General features: G+C 35.5%; 1 protein-coding gene and 1 long non-coding RNA gene across 7 annotated transcripts in view; both read left to right on the plus strand.

Annotated features, from left to right (window-relative positions):
* b4galnt4b (beta-1,4-N-acetyl-galactosaminyl transferase 4b) overlaps positions 1 to 21,530 on the plus strand; it is a 205,781-nt gene that overhangs the window by 162,401 nt on the left and 21,850 nt on the right. For all 3 annotated transcript variants that reach the window (XR_012382650.1, XM_682637.9, XM_073907264.1), the window contains 2 exons: positions 10,504 to 10,570; positions 18,177 to 18,320. Coding sequence is in view for 2 of the 3 variants with exons in the window: in XM_682637.9 (XP_687729.4) it covers positions 10,504 to 10,570; positions 18,177 to 18,320 (211 nt within the window). In the remaining variant the exon portion in view is untranslated. The remainder of the gene's footprint in view (positions 1 to 10,503; positions 10,571 to 18,176; positions 18,321 to 21,530) is intronic.
* Positions 3,931 to 7,476, plus strand: LOC137496212 (uncharacterized). 4 transcript variants are annotated; one of them, XR_011016388.2, is made up of 7 exons: positions 3,931 to 3,982; positions 5,576 to 5,633; positions 5,723 to 5,816; positions 5,943 to 6,100; positions 6,195 to 6,290; positions 6,465 to 6,582; positions 7,331 to 7,476. It is a non-coding gene; the product is annotated as an uncharacterized lncRNA (long non-coding RNA). The 4 variants fall into 4 exon arrangements; XR_012382668.1 differs by lacking the exon at positions 7,331 to 7,476 and adding an exon at positions 4,544 to 4,616 and having other exon boundaries at positions 3,931 to 4,440; positions 6,465 to 6,704; XR_012382667.1 differs by lacking the exon at positions 7,331 to 7,476 and adding an exon at positions 4,544 to 4,616 and having other exon boundaries at positions 6,465 to 6,704.

A 21,530-nucleotide genomic window follows, 5' to 3' on the forward strand; every position in this document is an offset into this window, starting at 1 on the left:
AAACCATAAAAGAACTGTTTATTTAATCAACATTTTTGCTCTTTTGTATTTATCTATGATTGTAACTTATGTATTATATGTATATTGTGTTATGGTACTCTTCAGCACAGTCATCCCAATCAATTCCCTTTAAATGAATAAATTCTTTCTTAATAGAGATTTTCATGTCATCTGGTAAATTTGTTTTCAGATTGCAATCTATATCACAGAAAAGCAAATGATCACAATATCCGATTTTTTTCCCAATATCGTGTAGCTTTACTTTATACAAGTTTACTTTAAATAGGCAAGTGAGTATTTTGACCATTTGCTTTAGCTCCAAGCTGTATAAACCTGAAATGCTATTAGATTTAGGCCCCGTTTACACTAGTATTTAAGTTTTAAAATGGCATTGCACACACTCTGGCATGAACTGCAGCATTTACCCGGATGAGAGCTGTGCTCGTCAGACTGTTCATTAAGGATGTACCGCTGGATCCAATCTCACTATATTTGTTAAACGTGATATTTAATTCATCTTGTTGTCTATATCTAACAACAAATTCCTTGACTTTGGTCTTTTAAAACTATTACTTGCTCTCAGGTAACGTGTTTTGGCTAATAAGTTAGTTAATGAGTTAATAACTAATGTAACCACGTAAATACTGTATATTGACTGATTGCTTGCATTTATTTCCTTTAATGTATTGTACGTTATACTTTAATAACGGCCAATATTGATTATCAAAACTGATAATCAGCAAAAGAGAGGGATCACATTTTCAATGAAAATGAAAGGGGACAGTGATGTTTTAGACTCCGTTTTGTTATAAATATGCATACAGTGAAGATGACACTCATATAAATATGTAGCTACACAACGCCTCAACATTTCTGCTGTCTGTTGAGTTGCTAATATCAAAATAAAAATAGCAGTTCTGTAAATCAAGTTTTGACAGTCATGTTATTGTTAAGATAGTGAAACAGCGTAGCCAGGATGATGTAAATGATGTTATAAAGTACACTGTTCCCTTTGAAGATTTACCTGACGTGTCCTCTGGCTTTTGTTTTCCATATCAAACATGCAAAGTCTGAACTTACAAGGAGAGGATGCAGGACTGAACTGTCTGTAGGCTACTTAATATTGAGGAAAAAGTCCCGATCAGATAGGCGAATGTCTGCAGCCCCACCTCCGGTTTCATATGTTTCCGTTTTCCCCCATGCACACTGAGATGGAGCAGTAGCATTTTAGAATGAAAACGCTCGTGGAAGGATGGCCTAACCATAGCAAAATTGTGCATTTTAAAACGAAAACGTATTAGTGTAAACGGGGCCTTAAGCATGTGATCTGATGTGTAGAGTAATTGTATAATGAGAGAGGGTGTGGCCTAATTAGCCTAATCGTCAGCACAGTCGCAAGAAATGTGGTCAGAAAGAAAGAAGCAAATGAATTGACAGTGATTTGAGAAGAGTCAAATATGAAGCTTCCAGAAATATATTATGCTGCTGTCATAGTCCAGAACTGCAACCGACTGTATAATACTTGAGTGCTTCAGAGTACAAGTTGTTCAGTGCTCAGTGACATGCTGGCCAAGGTCAGGAAGGCTGAAGTCTGACCACCACTGAATAAGACACATGGGTTGAAAATCAAGACTGGGCCAAGAAATATCTGGAAAGATTTTTTAAAGCTTTTATAGACTGATGAGATGAAAGTGACAGATGGATTTGGATCAGTAATGGGCGCAGAACTAACACTCAGATATCAGCAAAGTGCAGGTGGGCTGCTGATATGAGCTGGTTTTATTATAAAGATGAACTATTTGGGGCTTTTTGAACATATAATAAATTTTAGTAACCTGGATCTCAGGTGAAATAATTAGTATTACAAATATTAAAAGTAAATACATTAAAATATTTATATGTATTTGATTAGTTATATCGGGTAATGAGCACTATTCAATTCAATTCAGCTTTATTTGTATAGCGCTTTAACAATGTAGATTGTGTCAAAGCAGCTTCACATAAATGGTCATAGTAACTGGAACAGTGTAGTTCAGTTTTTAGTGTTTAAGTTCAGTTCAGTTCAGTTTAGCTCAGTTCAGTGTGATTTAAAACCATTACTGAGAGTTCAAACACTGAAAAGCAAATTCATCGATGCATAGCTCTACCAATCCAATTTAGATAAACAGGAGCTAGATTATTTAGAGCTTTATTGGTGAGAAATAATATTTTAAATTCAATATGAAACTTAACAGGCAGTGTAAGGAGGATAAAATTGGGGTGATATGACCATATTTTCTAGACCTGGTAAGAACTCTGGCTGCTGCATTTTGTACTAATTGAAGTTTGTTAATAGAGGATGCTGGGCAGCCAGCAAATAGAGCATTACAGTAATCCAGCCTCGAAGTCATAAAAGCATGGACTAGCTTTTCTGCATCAGAGATGGATAGCATATTTCGTAATTTAGCGATATTTCTCAGATGAAAGAAGGCAGTTTTTGTGACATGGGATATATGGTTTTCAAAAGTTAGATTGCTTTCTAATATGACACCCACATCTTTTATAGTAGAGCGAACGCTACCTTTGTATCCCTCTATTTGTAGATTGAGTTGCGAGATCTGCTGTGTGCAAGATTTAGGCCCAATAAGTAATAATTCTGTTTTGTCGGAGTATAAGAGAAGAAAATTGTTGGTCATCCAGTCTTTTAATGTCTTTGATACACTCAGTTAGTTTAGACAGTTCAGATGTCTCGTCAGGTTTAGTTGAAATATATAATTGAGTATCATCTGCATAGCAGTGAAAGCTGATCCCATGTCTTCTAATAATGTCTCCCAGTGGTTGCATGTAAATTGTAAACAGCAAAAGGCCTAAAACTGATCCTTGAGGCGCCCCATACTTTACTGGGCTGACTTGTGAAGGCTGTCCATTAATATTCAAAAACTAGTAACGGTCAGTTAAGTACGACTTAAACCATTGTAGAGCCTGTCCCTGGACACCTGTAGACTTTAAGCGATTTATGAGGATATTGTGGTCAATGGTATCAAATGCCGCACTAAGATCGAGTAAAACTAATTGCGAGATGCACCCTTGGTCAGCAGCTAAGAGTAAATCATTGGTTATTTTCACTAATGCGGTTTCTGTACTGTGATGAGCCCTGAAACCTGAGCCCTATAGAGCTCTATAGAGCCAGTTCTGTGTGGTTTTCGAATCCGATTGGCTGATAGCCATGCAATATTCTGTAATATCAGAACTCGTACTTCTGTTTATTTCTAAGGAGTCTCCTGTTTTTGTTACTGCATAGTAGTTCAGTAAACAGAAAGAAAGAAGAAATGCCCATATGTGTTTAGCATTTTTACTCATCTTAAACACAAGAGTAATTTTTACTCATCTTAAACACAATAGTAATTTGGTAGTGTTTACATTGCTTTGGCTTTTTCGGGGTTAATTATTGTGATATCCTGATTGCAACAGAGAAATACTGGGAAATCTCTGTAGACTGATGGCATTTCATGCTGTTCAGCCTTATAATCGTAAAAATGTGAGCAAAATTACCTGTTTTCATCACTTTAGACATTACGCTAGAGCAGGGCTATTCAATTAGTTTGTCATGGGGGCCGGTTCATGAAAAGCATCCCAAAGGAAGGGCAGGAGAGATATGACTTGCTATATGAGTGATGACACAACTACACTGTAAACCCTAATGCTGTAACTAATTAATTGAGTTGAGTTCTATTAACTTAAATCATTAAAATTCGTTTATCTTAATTAACCTTGATGAGTATTTAGAACTTTTTCTTATTTTTGAGTTTGTAAAAATTTAATCTTTCAAGTAAGGTGAACAATTCTGCTGGGTTTAATCTATACAAAATGTCTCTTTAAAGTTTCATTAACTCAAATTCTGTCAGCCTAGTGATTTTGCGTCTGACGTCATCCAGGTTCACGTACGTGCTCATGCTTCATTCGTTTTTTTCAAGATGGCGGATCGGCCTCGCTTCACACTACAGTAAGTAAAATATTTACAAATCCAAGAAATATTAAATGTATGTTTTAATTAATATAATCACAGTAACAGTTCAATGTAATGTAGAGTTAATCAGGGTGCGTTTACATGTCGTACATTACAGAAAACATGTTTAGCCTCACTTGTTGCTAACTAACGTTAACATTACTGTTTAAAAAGTTAGAATCAGTGCAATGTTAGCGTTAGTTGTAATGTGTTAACTCTGAATTTTAACAGAGTGTGATAAAGACAAAAATATTTAAAATCGGCAGATTACATTTTTCAAAAAAATTTAAATCTTGGCGCGAGTATGCCTTTTCTCAGCCTGTGCTGAAGTTGTCATGGAGACGTGCGCTCTCACAACCGCATGTCATGGCGCTGCGCTGAACTCCATCCAGTGTGTGAATGTGGTATCATCTTCGCGATCTGTAGGCACTTCGGAAACGAAAGGCGCAAGAAACGTAACGTTAATCATAACTCAAATGATCTCCGCCTAAACACTTAACGGTATTTTCTGATGACGCGCAAAAACGTAGTCTCAAAACTTAACTCTGTCACACTCAGCTTGTTGCTTGCTGATCCATGTATGAGGATAGCCTGACGGAGAACATTTAAGCTGCGCTCCTCACTTGAGCAGGTACAGAGCAGAGCTTCATTTTACACTACCACATTGAGGTAAAGTTGGTTTTTTATTCATACATTCATTTAGTAACAACTTGTGACTCGCTCCATAAATTGTTTACCATGGTTCTTTGTCTATTCGTTCTGAAATCACATGCAAGTATGACATGAAAACAACATTACACTAAATGCACTATTTTTTTTTGACTGAACAATGTTGTACTTTGAAAGTCATTGGCTGCTAATATGATTTCACCATTAAGAATATGCAAAAATTACCTTTCTGAAATTATATTATTAAGGAGAAAGTCTGAATGTGTAAATATAAAACTAACTTTACCTCAATCACCAGCACTGATCAACACTTAATATTTCCTCGCGCTTAAGACGACATCTCTGCATATCAATGATTACCTGATTAATGCGATCAGTTAAATGAGTTTAAATGTCATTTAGGTCAAATGTATTTTAAAGGTATGATAAAAGTTTTTTTTTTTTTTTTCAATCTATTTTTAAAATGTCTACTCTGGAGAGAATATAAACAGCCTAAAAAACAAAGTATGCATATCTATAACACATTAATACAAAATTATGTTATTAAATAAAATAATAACAAAACAAAATATTCAAGACATGGTAAAGAAGACAGTTTTCTGATGTGCAAATTTTGTAGCTTAAAATATATTTATATCTTAAAAATATAAATATTTTAGTCTATATATTTTTACATCATTAGACAATAAGGTAAGTTTTGTTATTTCTAGTTTTTAAAATCAGGCCTTAAATTTCTTTGTCGTCCTATTCAGTTTTAGAAATTTCAATACTGTTTAAATTAAATCTGTGTTCATCGAATTAAAGCAACTAACATGATAATCAGCTCTATTGCTAACCGTTTTGGAGGTTAACGTTAGACATCAGGCAATTGTACTACTTCCACTCTCAGCTAAATGACACTGTGACTTTGTGTACATACAGAATTGAAGGTCGGGTGTTGCTGACTACAGATAGGTTCTTAAATGGAGGCATGTGAAAGGTGGGTAAAATATTTATTTTGTACTACTATGCCTGGCATATCCAGATAAAATAAATATTACAGTGTATTTATCAATGATACTTTTGCAGCAAGGAAAGTGAAACTTCAGCTAGACCTTGAGTTCAGTTTACAACATGAAGATCCTGCTTTCAACATCTGATCAACACCTGATTTTCATCTGAGGTAAAAAATAGACAAGTAAATGAAACATAATAATAATAATATTAATACATTTTTTCTAGAATTGTATATTTTGTGGTGTGGGTTTGTTTAATGAAATTCTCTCTTGTTTCTTTTTGCTGTTTGCAGAGTACCAACATGTTACAAATGAGAATTTTCCCCACAAATTCTTTGCAAAACTGGACCACCACCTATTTCATTTGATGACAATTTTAAGGCAAACAACATCCAAAACTGGCAAGACAGCAGATACCCTGGCTAATCTTTTAAAGGTTTATGATGAGCAGGTATGTTTGGGTCACGTGTTAAAGTATACATTAAAATATAATTTGAATTATTATTATTTTTTTAATTTTTAAAAAATTGATTCTTGATTTCCAGGAACTGAATGATGTCAGTTCATGACGGACTACTGTTATCAGAGGTCTTTTGGTCTTGCTGCGTGAGCGTGACTTAAGATTCTTTAGGAACACCCTGGTAAGACTTCATTCATTCTTTTCACAATTAGGCATGTTTAATGAAAAGATGAAAGTTTTGAAAACTTTTACTTAATAACATATTTGTAATCAAGAATAGTTGATGAATCATATAATATTGGCTCAGTCATTGTGATACTGTCCTTACATTAATATCCTTGAATTATATTTTTAGATTGATAATCCTGCTGACTGAAGATGCTTTATTGGCCCTGCATTCACTGAGGGTCTCTGTTGTCCTGAAGAATGAATTGGACACCACCCACAGCACACTTCCAGACCTTTCTTGTCTTGTATGGATTAATGTATGCTCTTCACATAATATATAGTAAAGGACTTTGAACTTGTGCAAAAAGTTTTGCTTGGCATGGATGATGGAAAATAAAAAGTCTCGTAGCATGGAAACCTTAAAGAATGAGTTGATGTAGAGCTTTTTTTTTTTTTTTAACTTAATAAAGACTGTCTCTGGGGTAGTAACTTCAAAACATTTATTTACCTTTAATTGGTAAGTATGCATTTTATTATATATAGGGATAGTTTGTCCAAATGTAAAATTCTGTCATTTACTAACTCTTCACTTGTCCCAAACCTGCTTGAATTTCTTGCTTCTGTTGAAGACAAAAGTTAAGTAAAGCTGACAACCTGTAACCACTGACTTTCTAATAGGAAAACAAATACTGTGGAAATCGGTGGTTACAGGTCTCAGCTTTTTTTTTTTTTTTTCAACAGAAGAAAGAAACTCAAACAGGTTTGGAATAAGTAAATGACAGAATCATAGTTCAACCAAGACTGAATATATATATATATATATATATATATATATATATATATATATATATATATATATTGTAACGAGCGCACACATGCCACGTCGCCCTGGTCGCTAATTCAACCCAGCTGGACCATCATCAACACAGGATCGTTCACAGCTGGACGTCATCAAGTGGAGAGGCATATAAACCAAGCCCACGCAAGGAGAAGATGAGCTTCATTCACCCAATGACTCCATGCGCTAACGCTTGTCTCTCTGTCTCTCCACAGCAGACTCCAGCTCGTGACGATCCCACATCCGACTACTCACTGTCCTTCACTTACTTCCCAGAGCACCTCACCTTGAAGAAGAGCACCGTTTACACCCCATTCACGTTGTAAATAAAGCACCCTCCGGGGACTTGTCTGTAAACTTATCCAACTGTGTCGCTGTTTTCCCTCTGCCTCGCTACAATACACATATACATATATATATATATATATATATATATATATATATATATATATATATATATATATATATATATATATATATATATATATAATCTGCTCTCCGTTAAACAGAAATTGGGGGGAAAATAAATGGGGGCGAATAATTCTGACTTCAACGATATATATATATATATATATATATATATATATACAGTTTCTGTGTAGTTTACACTAAACGAGTCACTTCACAGAATGTGCACTTATTATTTTTTTTAACGAATGCCTTAAGAGTAAGTTTTACACTTATTAATGTATTATTAAATTTTATCAAACTTATAGTTGTTTTTTCTTGAGGCTCTTATGTCTGATATCATATTTACATTGTGGGTAATTTTTTATTAATTTCAGAATAGTGTTCATTTTCAATCTCTTTATGTCTAATAGTTTTTATCGTTTTAAGACATTTGTAATTGCATAGGAGACAAATTTGAAAGTACTGTTGGACATTTTTTCTTTAACAATAAATGTCTAAAATGGTATTGTCTGTGTGTTTTAAATTACAGATTTATTTTGACAGATTTATGGGGTTTAAAGATTAAAATAATGGCTAATTTTATTTGTGAAACTGACGATGGAGAAGTTAATTTTAAAAAATGCTATCAAAATGTATGAGCTGGGTGACTAAGAATGTAAAGGTGAGATAAATAATTAAAAATAAGTTAATTGCTATTAAAATGTATGAGCTGGGTGATTTAAGTATTTAAAGTTGAAAGAAATTAAAGCAATTAAGTTAATTGGTATTAAAATGTATGAGCTGGGTGACTAAGTATTTAAAGTTTGGAAAAATTAAAACAATTAAGTTAATTGCAATTAAAACGTATAAGCTGAGTAACTTGGGTATTTTAAGTTAGGTGAAGTGTCTTGCATGAGTACAACAAACTCAAAACTTAATGTTTCTGTTTACTTAAAATAGATAATTTCATAACTTAAAAAATTTGACGTAACTGATTACCTCAAATTTTTTGAGTTTTGTCAACTTATTCGGAATTACAGTGTACATATAAAAGCCCATATGCTGTATTTTTGCTCCTTAAGACACCCACATTGGCTTTTTCTACATTAAAATGTTAATATATTGTATTTTGAAACTACATAAAATCAGTGCATTGTAGACTTTTTATTTTATTTATTTTTTTTTACAAACGTTCAAATGTTTGTAAATTTCAGAGCACAACAAAAGCAGTGCATTGCTGAAGTAGGCTTCTGCTACATTCAGACTCATTCATATGTTATGTTTTGAACTACATAACAATTATACATGCAACAATTAAAAATTTTGGTTGTACGATTATATAGTCTGAAGAATAATCATGGTTATCACGTCTAATGTAAATTCAAGCTTTATGTTAGGTAAGTAGCTATTTAGATTAACTGTTGTTGCCATCTGCGTTCATGCATACATAATCATTCTAATAATAATTCGTCTAACATACCTTTTGTTTACATTGCACTAAAAGGCACGCACAACTCTCACCGTGAGATCAGATATTTTCTTCTGCGTCCGCCCGGAAAGGCGTAAATGCGTTGCTCTGCTTCATATTGTCATATATTCTTACATTAGAAATAACAAACTTGCAAGCGAAAAGACGTGATATGGAAACGGCCGCTGCTATAGTTAATCCGGTAAGCGTGCATATTAGCCTCAGAGTACAAGCTTGGAACTTTAAACCAGTGCACAGTTGGCAACTTGGCACAACTTTGCTAAATTGCAGCAGTTTTGTTTCGTTCCATGCGTCAGAAATGCGACTTAGAGAAGACTTTACAATTAATTAACTGTGTAACTTAAATTAGCAAATTGTTGCATCCTTATTGACGAGATCAGTGCATAGTACAAAAGATCTTTTCTACAAACATGTCCAAAATGTGTTCAGCTGCCTGCGCCACTGGCTTAATATCAGGTGACTCGCTCTCTGCGCAGCCTATGCAGCTCATGCTGTATTGAACAGATGCACGTCACTTCATAACAATAGCGGCCATTTTTCGACTGAACTAAATTTATTTATTTGTTTGGAGGGCCGGAACAAATTGCCTCGGGGGCCAGGTTTGGCCCGCGGGCCGCCTATTGAATAGCCCTGCGCTAGAGAATCATTCAAACACTAGCTCTAAAGTGATGCTTGTGAACTAGTAACGGATTCTGCTGTTCTGACCTCAGCTGCAGATATTAATAAATGGCGGAAGAAAGTAGCTCCTCATACAGAAGGATTTTTAGACTCCCTGTGTTTAATTTTTTTATTTATATACACGATAATGCCGTACAACTGTTGTATAAATGTAATATCACACTCATAGCAGTGCAATATGGATGTATATTGTCACTGGTGGGACACTAATGCCAATGCAGGTCTCCCAAAAGGGGCAATATACACTCACATTGCACTACTACTCACATGATACAGCTCATATATATATATAGACTCATAAATATATATATATATAGACTGTGCTCATATATATATAGACTGTGTTATAATCTTCTAAGCGTAAGGGCTTATTATGCAGTTCTGTCGCCATCTTGTGGATAGAAAATGTCAACCGTCTGGTCTACTCTGTGGCAGCCTAATGGCCGCCGATGAGCTCTCTCAGAAATTGTAAATATTTTAAAGTAGGCACTATTCTTACAAATAAACTGCATAGTTGCAATCTAAACAACTACATTCTCGACTAAAAAAAGCCTCAAAACTACATTATGTTGTAATATTTGTCAAACTGTTGTGTCTCTCAGCTTGTTGCTTACTTTGTGGGTGGAGTAATGCACAGAGGTGAAGGGTGAAGAGGCCTTTGTGTGTTGTTACTGGCAAAATATCAGATTCAAGAACCAGTGTGTGTGTGTGTGTGTGTGTGTGTGTGTGTGTGTGTGTGTGTGTGTGTGTGTATTATATATATATAATTTACTGCTCCAGTAAATTGCTCTTGCAGTAATTCCCTTCTTAAGTCTTTCTCTTGTCTTGCAGTGGAGGCCTTTCCTTCCCGGACAGAAGTTTGATGTCATTGACTCAGCTTACATCTCCTTGTACACAGGTAAATTCTTCTTCCTTCGTGAGATTTAAGTTTTTTTACTCATAAATAAAACACGCTTTTCAGAGAAGATAAAACAGAAAACAGCAGTAAACTCTCAAGAGCAATGTTCACAAACTGTGCCTGTTGCAGTCATATCTGAACACTGCAGTTAGCGCTCACTCACATCCTCTAAACATCACAGCCTCTGCTGTCTGCGTGGAAACTCTCATTGTCCTTACATTTGAATGTAGGCAGCGGCAACTATGTAATCGGCAGAAAACACTCGCCTCCTGTGTGCGCGATGACAGTGAGTATGTACGCCGTGCTCCTTTGCATATCGCCTTATCAAGCATTACACATGTTGACACGTTCCCCTTCAAATTACTGCCGTTCATCAAGGGAAACGACTTTAATTTACACATGCTTTTAAGGGGAAGCAGAGACACTGAGTGCAGCGGGGGAGAGGAGAAAAGACAGAAAGACAATCCCCATGGCCCTCCTTTGCTTCGTTTACATAATTATTTGAGACGAAAGCAATTTTTCGATTAAATCCTCACTGTACTTAACAAGCTGAGGGAGAGGGGGATGTGCATTAACTCTCAGCACCGCCGTCCCACACAGCTCACCGGAGACTCCATAGTGTCCCAATCATTAATCACGCAGGCCACTCCCTCAAGGCGGACCACACACACATAGACAGAGACACGACACACTCTTGTCTGTCGGGTTTTCATGTTTTATAGGGTCTTCCCATAGACATAATTATTTTTGAATACTTTAAAGGCATTTTCTGTCCCTAAACGCAGCCCTCACGAGAAGCAATTTGCAGTTTTATATTGTCAAAATACTTTATAGGCTTCTGTTTGTATCTTCTTGTTGTTGTTGCCATTACTTGATGAAGCTTTTATCATATTATATGGCATTATCACAATATTGACCTGTAAGTCCCTCACAGTTGTTTTCCATTCCTTTAGATGACTTTTTTTTTAATGATCAGTCCAGGAGGTGGCGCTGATCGACAGCAGGATTAGTTCAAAGACGTTAAAAGCAAATAAAATAGATTAAAACTATTGTTGCAAATCTGTCTAAATGTGACTGTTTATATGCATCAGCTGCAGACAAGACATTCTTAGCATTCTCCTTTCACATACACGCAAAGCATTATGGGTAATGTTGCGTTCTAAGAAAAAGGTTTATATATGTCTAATTACTTACGAGCTGTTTTCCTCATTGGGGCCAAAATAACATTCCCAGAAGATCAGAATCTACTGGTGTGACTATAATTCAGGGGACATTTGGTTCCATAATGTAGTAAATACTAGGACCACAGACACATACACACACACACACAGACACACACACACACACACACACACACACACACACACACGTTTGTTTGTTTTTTTTGAAAAGTGGGTACATTACATAGGTTTCCATTCATTTTATACTGTTCAAATCGTATATTGTATTGCCCTCACCCCACCCTACCCCTGAACCCAACCATCACAGGAGACTGTGTGCAGCTTTACACTCTGATTAAATTCATCCTGTGGAATTTATAAGCTTTTTGAGAAATGAGGACGTCAACAATATGTCCTCATATTTCCTCATTTTTTACCCCCCTTTTGTACCTGTTTTATACACATGTCATTGTACAGATTTGTGTCCTGATATGTCACAAACACACACACACACACACACACACACACACACACACACACACACACACACACACACACACACACACACACACACAGTATCTTTTTCTCTCTCTCTCTCTCCTGTTGGGTCTTCAGGGAGATGTATATTGAGTGAGATCTCCTTGGAGGTTTGGCTTTGACTGTCTTTCTGCTGTGTTAAACAGATACCGTGTATGGCGAGCTGTCAATGATCTCTGTTGCTGACACCCACTTAATTGATGTTTAATATGTTTTAAAAATATATTTTGTAACTATCATCATTCATTTATTCTTTCATTGATTTTCTTTTCAGCTTAGTCCCTTTGTTAATCTGGGGTCGCCACAGTGGAATGAACCGCCAATTTATCCAGCATATGTTTTACCCAGCGGATGCACTTCCAGCTGCAACCCAGTATTAGGAAAAATCCATACATTCTTATTCACACACATACACTACGGCCAATTTAGCTTATTCAATTCACCTAAAGCACATGTCTCTGGACTGTGGAGAAAACCCCTGATTAATAAAGGGACTAAGCCGAAAATAAATTGAATGAATGAATGTTAGTTATTGGATTTACTAACATGAACATGACTAATGTGGATACGCACATTGGGATATCGATGCCAAAATGATAAATTGCGCAGCCCTACTGCAGATGTAAAGTGTAAATGATAATGTATTTAATATAATGAACAATACATTTATTACAGTATTTAGTCATCTTTGTTCAAATTAGTTAAAAATAAAGTTAGCAAGCTTGAATTTGGATGTTAATAATGCATTCGTAAATGTTCAAGTATTATTTCTTATTAGTTCAGGTTGGTAAATACATTTATATCAAATAAACGATTGAAACTTTGTTGTAAAGTGTGACCACTAATATTATGGTTGCTGTTGTTGTTGTTTTCTTTGCTTTCAAACATTAATGTCACAGCCTCATCCAGCTCATCCCTAATGTCAGCTCTCATCCGACACACTCACCAGAATACTGAAATAGACTTTATTTCCCATAATCATCACTGGCATAAATTAATTAATTTAATGCTTAATTACACATACCATATCCTCATCTAGCCATCATCAGTAGCACTATAAAATGCACACTCATTCCCGTTCATAGATGGTCTGAATTTTGTGAGATTTTCAATCTTGAAATCTATTGACTTTCTGTCAGAGTCACGTGACAGTCTGTGTCTCCACTGATGTTCATACAAAAAGGTCTTCTGTCCTCTAATGAATGGTCAGTGGTTACCAGTTTATATTATTCATTTTTGTGTTCCACGGCAAAAAAGAAAAAAAAAGAAAAGAAAAGAAACTCAAACAGGTTTGACAAAAGATGGCAGAGTAAATATGACAGAGTTTTCAGTTTTGGGTGAACCATCACTGTAAAATACTGGGTTCCACACAGTTCATTCATGTTGCCCCAACACAAATTGATTAAGTTAACTGAACACTTTTAAAAAATGTATGAGGATTGAAGACAACTTGTCCCAATAAAATATCATGAATTGTGTTGTTCCAGCTCATTTTAAATAAGTAGAACAAACAAAAATATTTTTGAGTCATCACTTCAAGAAAACAATTTTCATTTTTGGGTTAACTACCCCCTTAAAGTGTCACAAAACAGCAAAGCACATTTTTTGAGATGTTGACAGTCATATATGTGTCCCACACTGCTAAAAACAATATTAGGACACATATATTTTACAAAAAAAGTTCAAATTGGTTGTTTTTGCGTTGTTTGGAGCAAGTTCATTCTTCCGGTTTGAAAAAAAATTTTGAAGCTGTGTCACGGCCATGAGATCATTGTGTAAATTCCATCGTGGAGACTGGATGTCTGTACCGGCGGGTACAACGTGTGAAGTCTTTGAGTTTTAGTATCATCAGCAGTACTCTTAGTTTTTAAAGACATACCATAGTCAAATGCTTTAGTTACTACGTTTACAGTAATATCACTACATTTTCATGGACTGAAAGATCCGCTGTAAATGCTGCTCTCCGAGTGTAAAACATATACATCTTAATCAAACTATTTTTTGTAGGACTTTCACTGCATTTTGTGACAACATAGTCTATACACACATGGCTTTCTGACGCTATTCTCTGCACCTACCGAGTGCATCTAAGGTTTTTTTTTCCATACGGCATGCAGTATCAAAAATTCCATTAAAACAACACTCTTCAAGCAGTTCATACTCACATCCAATACCTTGTTTGTCACAGGGGCATGCATGAAATGTTCCAGAATGAAAGTGAAAGTGCCAAACTGCAGTTAAAATCGACGAATTAAAAATGAAACACCCAAAATTAGATGAAACTCCAGAGGAAATGCAGATAGCGTGGTGACGCAATGACATTAATTATGTGCTATAACATGCAAAACGGGATCATGAAAGGAACAAAAGCAACTCATGGAATCATCTTAATCATATTATTGTCTAATTCAGATTAATGCAGATAAGGCCATTACTGATGTTCATGTAAACAAAGTCACTGTGAATCTCTGCCTCTGTGCCCTTCGCTCTTTCACCACTTAACACTCCCACTGCTCCCAAACAAAACTGGACTCACCCACTTTTCTGACTTTTTTCAAACTAGAGGTGTGAAAACACTCTGCAGGGACAGGGGAGTTTTCATGGTTCTTAAAGTATAACAATAAATAAATAAAAAAAATCTCTGGATTATTATAGTCTTTGTTACTTGATTGATTGATTGATTGATATATTGATTAATTCATTGATTGATTAATTCAATCATTCATTCATGAATGAATGAAAGGCTGAAAACAAATATATCAAGTACTCATTTATTTTTTATTTTATATTTAGCCACACCATGTTGGTGTTTTTTAACATCTAATTTTTACGAGGTGGGTTGTTAGCCCATTGCTCAACCCACAATCTGAAGGACCAGGACATATACACATACACTACGGTCAATTTAGCTTACCCAGTTCACCTATAGTGCTTGTCTTTGGATTGTGGGGGAAACTGGAGCACCCAAAGGAAACACACGCGAATATCATGTACTAATTATTATAAATATGTCTTGAATGTCAAATCATCACATGTGATGATTTCTGAATGATCATGAGACACTGAATACTGAAGTAATGGTTGCTTTGAATTCAGCTTTATCATCACTGGAATAAATTAAAAAGAGGTTTTAATTTGTATTAAAAATAGAAAATAATTACATCAAACAGCAATAGCCTTTCACAACATTTCAAAATTGGATTGTTTCATCAAATCAATGCAGCTTTAGTGAGACTTCATTCGAAAACATCATGAGTCCAGGCGTTTACCACCAACTTATGTCCAATTAAATTTGGCTGTAATATGATTCTTAACAATCCATAAAGCCATATGACCTACAACAAAATCATCAACAGAACGAGCGAATGTGTCAGTCAAAGTCTGCTGTCTTTCAGCTTTCCGACAGCATATTCTGACCATCTTTGTTTGTTTTCTTTATCTCAGATGTTACTGTAACCACTAATACGCTCTCCTTTTATTCCCTGTGTGCTTTCGTTTGCCATTTCTGCCGTTATTGACAGACAGTCTTTGATGCTGTGTAACTTATACTTGGCCAGTAACACATTTGCAGTGGATCGATAGGACTAATTAAAGTGTGTTTTCATCGCCGGCTTGCTGAGCGGACACTGTTGTGAGCTCTCATAAGTTCAGGAGATAAAGCGTAATGAATAGTTTCGCTCACACACACACACCTGCATGCTTCAGCGCCCATACACTTATCTCCAAGGAATTGTCTTAAAGCGTAGGCAGTCTGTGAGCATGGATGCATCTCTTTAAGCCTTGGAGAAGTATCCATATGAATGAGAAATAAAAAAATTGAACCAACCAAAAATGAGGTTTCCCAGAGTGAGGTTAGATTTAGAGTTTCATCAGGGGTTTGAAGCCCATCGATGTGAATAGAGTTGAAGCGCAGCATGTTTATTAAGTGTCTATGCTGGATACAGAGTTAGTGTGAAGATTGAACGCTGCCTAAAAATGCTCTACCAAAATGGGCCATCCATAAATAAACAACTCCAATCAGAATACAGGCTGTCCAATTTTACAAAAATTGGAAATGATTGGGAGTTGAATTCAAAACACAGACTTATTGCGCATTCTTGTAGCTATTGAAATACAAATACTGGATACTTCCACCGATTGACCTGTGAGAACAGTAGTTTTCAACTTTCAAAGATATTTTTATAAGTGTTTTTTCCGGTCACACTTTAGATGAGATGAGATTAGATTAGATTCAACTTTATTGTCATTACAAATGTGCAAGTATAAGACAACGAAATGCAGTTTAGGTCTAACCAGAAGAGCAATAGCAGCAAGTGCAGGGTATAAGTTATAAAGTGCAGTTATAGTAAAACTATGGTGATATTCACAGATGGATGTACTATCAACGTTATATATTAGCCAAGAACAGAAATTTACAATAGATGAATATGTACCGGTGGCTATTAATTATAAGAGGTATGCCGATAGATATGAACATAATTACAAATGTATATGCACAGTGGGTGTGTACATAATTACAAATGAAGCGCCTGTTTGAAGGCGGGATAGAAAACAGTCTGTGAGCAGGGTGAGAGGAGTCCTTTAGAATACTGTGTGCTCGGCGCAGACAGTGTTTCGTCTGGATGTCCTCAATGGCTGAAAGTGTGGTTCCTGTAATGCCTTGGACAGTTTTTACCACCCGCTGCAGTGCCTTACACTTAGCAACAGAGCAAGCTTCCATACCAGACTGTGATGCAGTTGGTCGGGATGCTTTCTATTGTGCAGTGATAGTAGTTCACCAAGACGGTTGATGACAGCTGGTTCTTCATAAGTTGCCTTAAATAGGAGCTTGTGAGCTTTCTTGACCAGGCTGGAGGTGTTGGTGGTCCAAGAAAGATCCCCAGGAACTTGAAGGATGAGAGAGGCTCAAAGGCCATCCCATTAATGAGGATGGGATCATGTGAGCCTGTTTGTCCCCTCCTAAAGGCCACAATGAGCTCCTTGATCTTGGTGGTGTTAAGGAGCAGATTATTGTCTGTGCACCGGGTCTACTTACAATAAGGTTTCATTAGTTAGTTGTATTGGTAACACTTTAGTTTAGGTCACAATTCATACTATTAAGTACTGGCTTATTACCTGCCTATTAATTAGCATTAAATGTTCTTTAGTAGTTATAACACATGATCTTATTCAACCTAACCCTACCCAAAAACTAAACACAACTTCTACCTCATTAACTGTCAATAAACGGTTAATTAGTAGTTTATTAAGCTAGTAGTGCTAGTTAATGGTTTGTTAATTCTGTCAATTGTGACCTAAACTAAAGTGTTACTGTGTTATTCAATGTATTTACTAGCATAAACTCATAATAAACAATACTTTCATCAATCAGCTTGGTCCCTTTATTAATCAGGGGTCGCCACAGCGGAATGAGCCACCAACTTATCCAGCAAATGTTTTACGCAGCGGGTGCCATTCCAGCCAAAACCCAGCACTGGAAACACCCACACAAACACGGGGAGAACATGCAAACTCCACACAGAAATGTCAACTGATATTATATTATATTATATTATATTATATTATATTATATTATATTATATTATATTATATTATATTATATTATATTATATTATATTACTTTTTTCTATTGGAGTACAAGATTATCATTGTGATGTGTTTGAAAACATGAGCAGCAGGTTTTGTTTACACTTGTGCAGTTCAGATAGAGTGGGATTTTTGGACCCTATAGTGTATATACAGTTCATGATGCTTCACTTATTTTCCACCCATAGACGAGCAGCGATGCTGCCATTTCTGCATTGCCAACAGCAGAAGTTGTTGAATGCTAGTCTGTAGGCTGATTTAAATTCACATGCTGTCTCTCATTGTCCTCAATCCTCCATCTCTCTCTTCTCTGTGTCTGTCAGATGAGTCCAGTCTAAAGATGAACAGCGTACATCACATCCCACAGACACTGGCCAGTCACTCTCTCGCTCTGCAGATCTACCACAGGACAGAGACACACACTGCAGACATGCTCAAACCAGACCCAAGAGACACCTTCTACAAGAGTGAGTACTGTACAGACATTTAACCCTCAGCATCTCAGTAGAAATGTTTCCATCAACCTGTTTTAATGTGCATTTAGAAGTTTCTCATGCAAAACAAGTTATGGAAACACATGAATTATCTTATTATATTATATTTTTATTTTTGCAAAAAAAAAAAGAAAAAAAAAGAGTTAAAACAAATCATTGGAGATAGAAATGCATTTCTTAAATAAACTCACCATACACTCACCGGCCACTTTATTAGGTACACCTTACTCGTACCAGGTTGGACCCCCCTTTAGAACTGCCTTAATCCTTTATGGCATAGATTCTACAAGGTACTGGAAATATTCCTCAGAGATTTTGGTCCATATTGACATGATAGCATCACACAGTTTCTGCAGATTTATTGGCTGCACATCCATGATATCAATCTAATAAAATGCCAATCTCCTGTTCCACCACATCCCAAAGATGCTGTATTGGATTGCGATCTGGTGACTGTGGAGGTTATTTGAGTACAGTGAACTCTTTGTTAAAGAAAAAAGTCTGAGATGATTCGCGCTTTAAGACAGGGCGCCTTATCCTGCTGGAAGTAGCCATCAGAAGATGGGTACACTGTGGTCACAAAGGGTCCCACATGCTTATCAACAATTCTCATATAGGCGGTGGCATTGACACAAATGGGCCAAAAGTGCGCTAAGGAAATAACCCACACCATTTTACCACCACCAGCAGCCTGAACCACTGATACAAGGCAGGATGGATCCATGCTTTCATGTTGATGCCAAATTCACAAGGACCCTGCCATCCAAATGTCACAGCATATGGTGCTCAAATAGTGTGTGTAATGTGCTGCAGCTGTGTCAGTGTACCAGTGTTTAGATTAGTAAACTGTTTCAGCTGTGATCTGCAGAGCATGATGGTAGGTGTAGTCCAGGGGAATGGCTGGTGTAGTGTTTATATAGCTGGAGTGCCCTCTGGTGGGTCTGGTGGGTGCTCCAGCTATTTACTTGTAACACATATTATTAGCCTTAATATAATATAATATAATATAATATAATATAATATAATATAATATAATATAATATAATATAATATAATATAATATAATATAATATAATATAATATAATATAATAACAATGTAAAATTACATTGGCCTTGATGTAGTATATACTATTTCGATGTGGCATTGTCATTGGCCCATTAACATTTCCTGCTTGTTGTAACTATTTCATAACTGTAACAAGAGGCAATTTAATCATATCTTAACTTTAAAACAGTCGTCGTAATATTATTTATCAATATGTGGACGTTTTTGAATTCTTGGAAGCTAAGGAAATTAAAAATGTAATACAGGAAATAGGTTAGGACCATTGTTATTGTTATCTCTCAGAATGGCCTACAGCTTTAGTCTTATTAAGTTTCCTTTGCTCTTCGATTTTTGCATGTGTATTTATTTAGTTTTTAGCTGTCTCGTTTATTTTTCCCATATTCCCTGTTTTGTTAATGTCACTGCCAGTTATTTTAAACTACTATATTTGTACTACATTTACTCCACTGATCTCCTGTGCGTTTCAGCAGTATATGGATTTATTATTAAAGTCCTGTTTTTGGAACTCAGCCCTTTCATCATGAACTTGATTTAGCACAAACTGTGATATTCTTGATAACTGAATTAATAGAAACGCTTTAAATTGTAATTACAAATAATAGGTACATTTTGAAATCAGAAATATTTGTTAAATTATATTTTTATGCTCAAAAAAATTAGTCCATGATGCTGTAAGAAAACACATCTAATTGTGTTATAATGCTATAATGCATGCCGGAATATTTTACGGCATCCTAGCATCATTGTGTGTATGTATATCTTTGCTTAGTAAAAAAAAAAGAAACAGCCGTCTCCCTATCTGGATAGACAGAATATTCTGTGGCTGGTTCATGCTGATGTTTAATTGCTTGTGTTGACACTTTGCAGTTCATTGGTAGGTCCATATGGCGGTGTAGATATTGGATGTCATCTTGTTAGTAGCAGCGCCACTGAATATGTGACAGTCAGGACTGGTGTGCAAATAGTGGGTGTAAATATACAAGCCAATAGTGGTGAATGGACGCTTATCAGTCTCTGTGTATATAATTGTTCATGTACTGTTTATATTTACAGCTATTGATTTAACACATTAACTCAAGTAACACATTTCACACATAATTTTCACACATGATTATGTGCAGTGGTGCAGTAAATAATAAGGGTAACACTTTAGTTTAAGTAACAATTCACACCATTTACTGGATTATACCTGCCTATTATTTAGATATTAACTGTATATTAGTGCTAATAGATTATAATCTTACTTTACAGCCCAAATCCTACCCAATACCTAAACCCAACTACTATCTCACTAAACATTAAAAGCAGCTAATTAGTAGTTTATTGAAATAAAAGTCTTAATAGTTTGTCAACTGTTTTTTTTAAACACTTTCAAGCAGTACTTTATTCATTTAAAATGTATTCTTTGTTTTAATTTAATATTATTTGTTTTTTCGATTAATATATTTTAAGTACAAACATGTGAATATTTAAGAAATATTTGTTTTTACCAATGTAAAATTTTTCAGATTATTAACACAGGTGCATGCAGTGGTGGCCCTAGGTGAGATGAAAAATATTAGGGCCACTGGTGTAAAAATACTGAGAAGAAAGCACGCAAAGAATATAATTTTAATTTTTAAAAGTAAATATGTAAAAATATTTACTCAGGTTTACTCAGATAAAGCCAGAAAACAAAGGAAATAAAGTGTGTGAGTATGACATATACAAATAAAACATGAACCAAATGCATTTTCTTTGTAAATGAATAACATGCATAACTAATAATATGCATAACAAACTGAAATGCAGAAGACATTTTAGCTAGTTTTAGACAGATTTACACATACAAAACTTTGCATTAGATGCTGGAAAGTGGGTAAAATTAGATTTTGACAAAATGAGGGGGAAACCTATGTTTTTTTTCAGCAGGGTGATTTAGTGTGATAGATAATTAATATATTTTTTACTTAAACATGCTGAATGTGGCCTATTTGTTTCACAGATCACACAAGTTTTTCTGTAATCATGGGCATCGTACAAGTACAAACAAGTACTAAAACTACACTATTAAATAATTAATTATTCATAGCAGAGCATACTGTACCTTTACTTTGAGCTTGCTTTGTATCCTCTG

Source organism: Danio rerio, chromosome 7 (genome assembly GCF_049306965.1).
Source record: "Danio rerio strain Tuebingen ecotype United States chromosome 7, GRCz12tu, whole genome shotgun sequence".
In the NCBI taxonomy this organism is placed as follows: domain Eukaryota; kingdom Metazoa; phylum Chordata; class Actinopteri; order Cypriniformes; family Danionidae; genus Danio; species Danio rerio.